General features: G+C 39.6%; 1 protein-coding gene across 1 annotated transcript; it reads right to left on the bottom strand.

Annotated features, from left to right (window-relative positions):
- Positions 1-5,512: 5,512 nt before the first annotated feature.
- Positions 5,513-7,261, bottom strand: LOC138037643 (uncharacterized). The gene is made up of 3 exons (XM_068883546.1): positions 6,730-7,261; positions 6,271-6,555; positions 5,513-5,880 (listed from the first exon to the last, which is right to left on the bottom strand). Exons 1-3 carry the CDS (start codon positions 7,259-7,261, stop codon positions 5,513-5,515), a joined length of 1,185 nt encoding a protein of 394 aa, XP_068739647.1.
- Between the last annotated feature and the right edge of the window lie 1,388 nt (positions 7,262-8,649).

The raw sequence follows: 8,649 nt of genomic DNA, 5'->3' as shown, positions 1-8,649 counted from the left end.
ATTATTTTAAATGTTTATATATTTTAGCTTACAATATTTGTTACATTGTAAATAGTTGTGTATTTTATGAGGGCCACAAGTTTATTAGCCTTTGGCTATTAAGTGCTACCCTCTTTAAATAAAGGCTTTACTTACTTACTATTATCTGAATGAATCACCTCCGCCATTCCCCTTCGGTTAGCCATGCAACGGAAGGCCTGCAGGAAGTCCTCCGTTGTCATACTGTTTAACAATTCCAGATGGACTGTACGGGAATCTTCACACATAGGCTTTTGAAGTAGATGTCTCGGAACCTTCTTTTACTTTCAAGTACAATGGACCTGTGAAGTCTAGACCAATGTTGGTGAATGGCGGTGCTATCTGTACTCTCTCAGAAGATAGGGGTGGCCTTTTTTCTTGAACTGGCCGGGTTCTCCAATGCTTGCAAGTGAGACATTTTCTTAAGACTCGCTTTACTTCTCCTCTTCCTCTTGTAAGCCAAAATCGTTGACGTAGAACTGCTAGAGTCGTCTCTGGTCCATCGTGACTTGCTTTCACGTGTATGTACATGATCAGTTTTTCAATAACAGGATCATTGTGAGGAATAATAATTTGATGCTTCTCCTCATCAGGAATTTGAGCAAACTGGAGACGGCCGCCAACCACAAGCAATGTCTTAGTTTCGTCAAACTGTGGATCAAGCTTAACTATGCAACTTCTTTCAGACACTTGCTGCTCCTTACACAGTTCTTTAGTTGTGCTTGTGTAGCGCAGCGTGCGGATGCAATTTTGAGAGCTCCAGGATAGTGTGATTATGTTTTTATAGCTACAAAGTTTTATAAGTTTAAAATGGTTAAGGATACTGTGCAGTCACTAAAAGCTGAGAATGACAAGCTAAAGGAAAAAGTGGAAGAAGTTTTTGCCGAACTTAAGAAAGTTCAAGAGAACCTGAAGGGGAATCATGCTGGCGGCCATGTTGCAAGCGCATCTGATCCAGACGCACTGAAGTCCTTGGACTTCCTAAGCAAAGAATATGACGATCTTAATGAGTTCAGAGACCGAGCCTTGGACAAAATATCCACTCTTGAAAAATCACTGAAGCAGTTATCAACCGAAGTATCAAAAGTTTCGATGGCCATTGATCAGGTCCAAGAGTATAGCTATTCCTACAATATCAAACTTGTTGGCGTCCCCGAGTTGGAACCACTCGAAAATGCCTTCAAGACCTCGCAGCTTTGCTCAAAAATCTTCAATGCAATTGGAGTAGATGTCAAACCGTATGACATCGACATAGCCCACAGGATTACGCCACGCCATGCTACCGAACGACGACCCAAACCTATAATTTGCAAATTTACACGAAGGCATATTCGCGAGCAAGTTATGGCACGTCGTAGGGAAATTAGAAATGTAAACCCAACGAGTATCGGTCTACAGGAAGATGTCTCTCTGGATCAAGTTGGTATCTTCGACCATTTGACGCCGCGTCTTCAAAGCTTGCTTGCAGATGCAAAGAAATTTAAAGAGAGGTGTAATTATGCATTTTGCTGGGCCAAAAATTCGATTGTATGGCTGAGGAAAAGCGAGGGATCTCGACCCATCGCAATCAAGAGTTCAAGGGATTTAGATAATCTTATGTCCCGTGAGCAGTCATCAAGTTAAGGAAACATAAGTCAAGTAGCAATACAACCAACTAAGGTAAACAAAGCTCTCTTACAAGAGCTTCCGTACTATTCATGTGATATTATTCCTTCTCACGGTCAGTTTAATAATAGTTTAAACACAAGTCTCCCTACCAAGAAATATCTCGAGCGTTTACCAAGCTTTAATGAATTGGATATATTTACTCTAAACAGTTTTCCCGATAGAAGGTCTGATTGTGATCCCTATACCACAGCTATCAGCTGTAGATACTTTTCTCCCCATAGTTTCTGTCATTTTAAAAGACAATTCCAGATCTCGTCTAATTCAACCGATGGACTTTCATTTTTTCATACCAATATTAGAAGCCTGAAAAGTAATTTAGAAAAATTTCAAACCCATTTACTAGAAGAACTTGATTTTCATTTTAACATAATTGGAATCACAGAAACTAGAATAAGAAATGAGCTTGGAGATTTGGAGTTTAATGGCATGATACCTAATTATAACTTTGAGTATGTGCCGACGCCCCTTTCAGCTGGAGGTGTTGGCATATACATTGATCAAAGATTCAAATATACAGTTATTGAAAAAACCTCTAATGAAGCTTATCAGGCTCTCTGGGTTGAGTTGCATTTGCCAAAAAAATCAAATATGATTTGTGGTGTAGTCTATAGACAGCACAATTCACCAGAACATTTTCAAGAATATTTTGATGAAACAATTGAAAAACTTAGCGCCTCTGGGAAGAAAATTATCTTCATGGGTGATACTAATTTAAACCTTCTCCGTTTTCATTCCTGTAAATATGCTCAAAACTTTATTCTCTCCCTGCAAAGCTTTAACTTAATGCCAACAATCGATAAACCAACAAGAGTGTATAATAACTCTTATTCACTTATTGACAATATCTTTATAAGTAATCTTGAAGATTATAAAACCAGTGGCAACATAATTTCCGATCTAACCGATCACTTCTCACAATTTTGTTTTCTTCACTCGGATAAAACTATTTTCAAGCATGATTGTCACAAAAATTTAGCACGGGATTATTCAAGCTATTCTGAAACAGAATTTCTACACGACCTTTCCCAACTTGACTTGATCCAAGCAGTCTCAAAAAACACTGATGTGAATAAATCTTTCTCTGAATTTTATAATAAATTAAATGATCTTCTCAACAAGCACGCACCGTTAAAGCCAGTCTCAAAGCGCATGATTAAGCGAATATCAAAACCTTGGATAACTAAGGGAATTAGAAAATCAATTAAAATCAAAAATCAACTCTTTACTTCGGGTGACACTGATGCCTACAAGACCTATCGTAATAAAGTTTTGATGCTCACACGAATAAGCAAAAAAATGTATTTTCACAAATATTTTGAAGACAATTTGAAAAATACTAAAAAAGTATGGGAGGGCATCAATAGTCTTTTAGGTCGTAAGAGTAAAGCTCACAAAGTTATAACCTCTTTAAAATGTCCACAAACCAAGCAAGTATCTTATAATACCTCCGAGTTTCCTGATATAATGAATAAGTTTTTCTCCTCAGTTGGACACAACTTGGCGTCTAAAATGCCATATCCAATTAAACAATTTTCTGAATATCTCCCTCAGGTAAATTCCCCTGGTTCTTTCTTTTTCAACCCCGTCTCTTCTTCTGAAATTGAACTGGAAATAGTGCTTATTCCTCAAAATAAAGCACATGGACTGTATTCCTTTCCCACTCATATTTTAAGATCAGCTAAACACATTATTAGCCAACCTTTGTCTGTACTACTGAATAAATCACTCGAATACGGAATTTATCCAACTAAGTTGAAGCTTGCTAAAGTAATTCCGATTTACAAAAACGATGATCCAACTGATCCTTCTAATTATAGGCCTATATCACTTCTCTCTGTATTCAACCGTATCTTTGAAAAAATTATGTATTATCGCCTTAAATCATTCCTCGAGAAAAAGAATATATTCAATGATTCACAATATGGTTTCCGTGAAAAGCGTTCCACTGAGCATGCTATCCTAGATATAATTAATCAATTTGAAAATAACATGGACAATAAGATGTATTCATGCGGCATATTTATTGATTTAAAGAAAGCTTTTGACACGGTAGATCATTTAATATTATTGCAAAAATTGGACCATTACGGTGTACGCGGGGTAACAAATAATTGGTTTGCCTCTTACCTGCTTGGGCGGCAACAAACAACTCAAATTGGAGCCAAAAACATATCAAAAAAGGAAGTAATATTATCAGGAGTCCCGCAGGGATCGGTGCTAGGACCGTTGCTTTTCCTTGTCTACATAAATGATATATCTAACAGTTCTGATCAGCTTAAATTTTATTTATTTGCAGACGATACTAACCTCTTGTATGCTGATAAAAACCTTAGGGAGCTAGAGATTAAGGTTAATACAGAACTTAGTAAGATCTATGACTGGTTAGTTGCTAATAAGTTATCATTGAATATAAAAAAATCTAACTTTGTTATATTTCGACCAAGACAAAAGATCTTGAACTATCAAGTAAACTTAAAGGTGTTTGACCATCACACTAATAGCTATATCTCTTTGGAGCGTAAGAAGTTCATCAAATACTTAGGCGTGCTCATCGATGAAAATCTTTCATGGAGTTACCACATTGCTCATGTTGCATCAAAAATAAGTAAATCAATTGGTATCATCTCTAGGATAAGGCATTTTGTACCACTGAGTACTTTACACCATATCTACAAGTCACTCATTCAACCATACTTAATGTATGGTATAGTAGCGTGGTGTAATACTGCAAAAGTTCATAGAACTAAACTTTTGACCCTTCAAAAACGAGCTCTTCGCCTAATGTATTTTGCTGATTACAAATCTCATGCAATACCTTTCTTCATTTCTTCTCGTCTTCTTCCTTTAGATATGCTCTATTTCAAATCTGTGGCTGTGATTATGCATGATGTATCAAACAAATTGACACCTCCTAATATATTTAACCTAGTCACCCATAAAGCTGATATTCATCCTTACGAGACGAGATCATCGCAAAGAGGAGATTATTTTCTTAAACGTTCGAGAATAGAGATTCAAAAAAGATCTTTCTCAAGAATTGGCGTTAAAAGTTGGAATAGCATATCTCGTGAAGTCCGCCAGATGTCAAAATCTAACTTCAAAAATAATGTTGATGATATCCTCTTACAAAGACTGCTAAAATATGATGATTACATTGATGTTTCGATAATATTGGCAAATTTTGACTCCTTAGTTTAGTATGTCAGGTAGTTAAAAATTTATTTATTCAATTTAAGCTACTTTTTTCATGTTTATTTATGTTATACTGTACAAGTTTTAAGCTGTTCTCCACTGCACTAACTGTATTCTAAAACTAATTTATTTTATTTTATTTATTTATTTATTTTCATGTGAATGTGTAGTTATGTATTTGTAACCATTTTATCTGGAATATTTATTGTAAGCAATGCTCGCCTCGACTAGCTATTGCTAACTGCCAGCATTGCATAGTTTTGTGATATTTTATGCAAGATACATAATAAAACCTGAAAAACCTGAAACCTGAAGGAAGGCAATTCTTTGTCTGTTCCTTAACCATACGAACTCCGACTCCTTTATCTTCTTGGCTGACAGTTTTCCCTTCTTGGGTTGTCCACGTAACTGTAGCCACTTGAGAATCCACGCAGTTATCGTTATCAAACGCTGCCAGGTTTCGTATCTTCTTACTAATGCGGTGCTTTCATCAACAGGCGGTAGACAAACAAAGCAACTTGCATAAAGTGCTTCTTTCTTTTCTTGCTTCAATTAGACACTCTGGAACTTCTCGTTCAAGCGCCTCACAGACTGGCCAGTGACGACAAGATTGCGTTAACCATTGAGCAACATTTCACCAAAGTTCGTTTTCCTTGAGCTGAGATGCTGAAATCCCTCTTGTGAGAAAGTGTGCAGGATTCTGGTTTCCTGGGCAGAATCTCCACTGACTTGGTGCAACCCTTTGTTGAATATCTTGAACTCTGTTTGCTACGAAAACTTTCCACCTGGAACTAGGTCCTTTTATCCACGCAAGCGCAATCTGAATGCCTGACCAAGCGTAAACTGCCTCCGTCATTATTTGCAGAGCTTCCATGACGTAATTTAGCAGCTTGGCGGTTATGGATGCTGCAAGAAGTTCTAGTCTTGGTAAAGTAGCTTGTGTAGCTGGCGCAACTCTGGACTTGGCCATAAATACATTGGAGACTCTGTTGCCTTCTCTGTCTTCAACACAAAGGTAAACTGCTGATCCATAGGCTCTTTAACAGGCGTCTCCGAATCCATGGAGCTCCACTTTGTCAACGGATCACAAACCACGCAATAACCATCAATGAACTTCGCTGTGGCTCACATCGGCTAGTTCCTGCTTCCATGTTTCCCATGCTTTGGCGATGTCAGAGTCCAATGACTGATCCCAGTCATGACCTCGTGCCCAATGTTCTTGAAAGAGCAACTTTGGTACCATCAGGACCGGAGTCAACAACCCCATCGGATCGAATATTCTGGAGTATAGGCTAATCAAACTTCTCTTGGTCTAAGGACCTGCCTCGGTGGACAGGATACTGGAAACGTTTGTAAACGTCAAAACATCATCTCGTGTATTACATGACGTACCTAGTGCCTTTAATGAGTCTGACATCTTTTCCGGGTCAGCGGTTGGTATGAGTGTAGGTGCCCTCTCTTGTAATGGAGTTGCTTCCATCACCTTCTGAGAATTTGAAGCCCACTTTGTTAACGGGGATCCCCATTTTGAAAGAAGATTGCAAAGGTCGTCTTTAAGCTGCACTGCGCAATCGTCGTCTGGGTCGCTATTGAGTATATCATCGACATACATGTTCTCTTTCACTTCTTTAACAGCAACTGGGTAATCTTTCTCGTGTTCTTGGACGCGTTTCTGCACTGTAACGATGGACAAAAAAGGCGAGGGCGTGTCCCCAAATATTATCCTGGTCATACAATAAACATCTGGCGTCTTGTCAGCTGGAAAATCTGTGACTGTTTTGATCTTCTTGTTTCAGTTTGATTTCGAGAAACATCCTTTTGATATCCGCCATGAGACCAATCCGATGACACCTGAGATGATCATAACATGTCCCAGGTCTGGTTGTAGCTTTGGTCCCTTCAGAAGACATGAATTGAGCGAAACTCCATCAGCCGTTTTGGCACTACTATCGAATACAACCTGGCACTTGGTGGTGGTCCTGTCTTCTCGGAACACTGCATGGTGAGGGAGATATCTTATCTTGTCCGCTTTGCTGTCTTCTTTGACTATCGCTCGGGCATGACCATCATTGATGTATTGATTTACTGCTTCACAATACATTTTATTCTTCTCCGGATGCTTTACTAGATTTCTTTCAATGGAGATAAGCCTTAGATAAGATTGTTGATAGTTATCAACTAGAGGTGGGTGGTCTTTCTTCCACGGGAGGCCAACTTCATATCTATCACCATCAAAGTTACAGGAACTGTTGAACTGATTAACTGCGTCTTCCTCTTCAACGGACCTGACGTTGTTCTGCTGATCTACCACTCCAATGGCGTCAAGTTCCCAGAATCGTTTCAGTTGATCGTTTGGGTTTTCTATTCTTGTCACTGTCAACATGGTTGTTGTATTCTCGTCTGTCCTAGACCCAGGGACGGGACCACTTAGTCAAGCCCAGTCTTGACTTTGCTGCGATCGGTGTTGCTGGACAGCCTCCTCTAATTTTTCCTTGGACTAACTTGTAGTATTGTTCAGCCCCGACCAACAAGTCAACGGGAGCAGCTTTCCTTGGGAAGGTGTCTGCAAGCTTTAGGTTTCTAAGATGTGCACACTTCCTGACATCTACATATACAGCTGTTAAGGGGTCCAAACACTGCTTAACGTCCAGGCGTCAATGGAAACTGCTTAATCAACACTTGAACCTCACGCGATTCATTCTCTTTCGCTGTTCTTGACCTCTGAGTACCTTAATGTTCCTAGTAGCGGGAGATCCTTGCGCAGACTTCATATTTAAGTCCTCAGCAATAGATTTCCTAAGAAATGTCTCTTATGATCCAATATCCCGGAGGATACGAATTGGGAATTCCTTGTCTTTATATATTAATCCTGCACACGCGGTTGGCAGCAAATTCTGTTTGTATATACAAACAAACCCCGATACGATTTGAATGACTCCTTCATTTTCAATCGGCTTTTCTGAGGTGTGTAGAAGTTGGTGGTGTTTCCTTCCACATTCATCAACGGGACATCGCGGTGCCTTGCAGGCCCTTGAATTATGAGATATGCTACCTGGTTGCAGACAATTAAAGCAAGTTGGAGCACCTTTGCGTCTCATTAGCATTTGCCATCTTTCGTCAGGTGACTTGTTCAAGGCTGATGGGCACTTAATAGTTTCATGATTCTTCCCACAAAATCCACACCTCACTTTCTTGAAGTCGGAGGATCCGACTAGGGCTTGCGCGGAAGTATACTCTTCGTCATCCGGACTCCTGGACCCTTTTTCTCTACCAAATCGTTTTCTGGCTTCTGGTGAACTGCTCTTCGTGTCATCGCCAGCCTCTTTACTGAGCTTGTGACCCTCCAGGAATTGAAAGAATTTCTTGATATTGATCTCTTTGTCATCTTCATCATCGTAACATTTCGTGAGCTCGAACTCCCATTTCTCTTTGAGGTCGCCTGGTAGCTTCTTGTCAAAAATCGGAAGCAACACCATGGATAGGCTGGGGCTGTCATCAGGCTTGAGACCAAGCGACTCCCAACTCCTCATTCGGTTTCGCAATGTATCATACAAATGTCTCAAAGACTTCCCATCAGCTTTTACCTGAACATCCAAATTTCACTAACAAACGCTTCCGCCCAAAACGACCTGGTAAGTCTTGCAACGCCTTTGGATAGTTATCGTTAGTGACCGCGTAACCCTCAATGCACTTATACGCTCTGCCACTCAAACAGGATCTCAAATGAGTAAACTTCTGCACGTAACTAAGTCTTTTATGAGAGCTTTTCTA

This window comes from Montipora capricornis, chromosome 2, assembly GCF_036669925.1.
Source record: "Montipora capricornis isolate CH-2021 chromosome 2, ASM3666992v2, whole genome shotgun sequence".
In the NCBI taxonomy this organism is placed as follows: Eukaryota; Metazoa; Cnidaria; class Anthozoa; order Scleractinia; family Acroporidae; genus Montipora; species Montipora capricornis.
The sequence above is the reverse complement of the archived record's forward strand: the minus strand, read 5'-3'. Positions and strand labels throughout refer to the sequence as shown.

Excerpts from the sequence above, each read along its gene's own strand:
- LOC138037643 (XM_068883546.1), bottom strand. The coding sequence starts at position 7,261 with ATGTTGACAGTGACAAGAATAGAAAACCCAAACGATCAACTGAAACGA. Across the intron at positions 6,556-6,729 it reads ACATGTTATGATCATCTCAG|TGCAGAAACGCGTCCAAGAA; the intron begins GTGTCATCGGAT and ends CCATCGTTACAG. Across the intron at positions 5,881-6,270 it reads AGACTCATTAAAGGCACTAG|ACAGAGAAGGCAACAGAGTC; the intron begins GTACGTCATGTA and ends TTTGTGTTGAAG.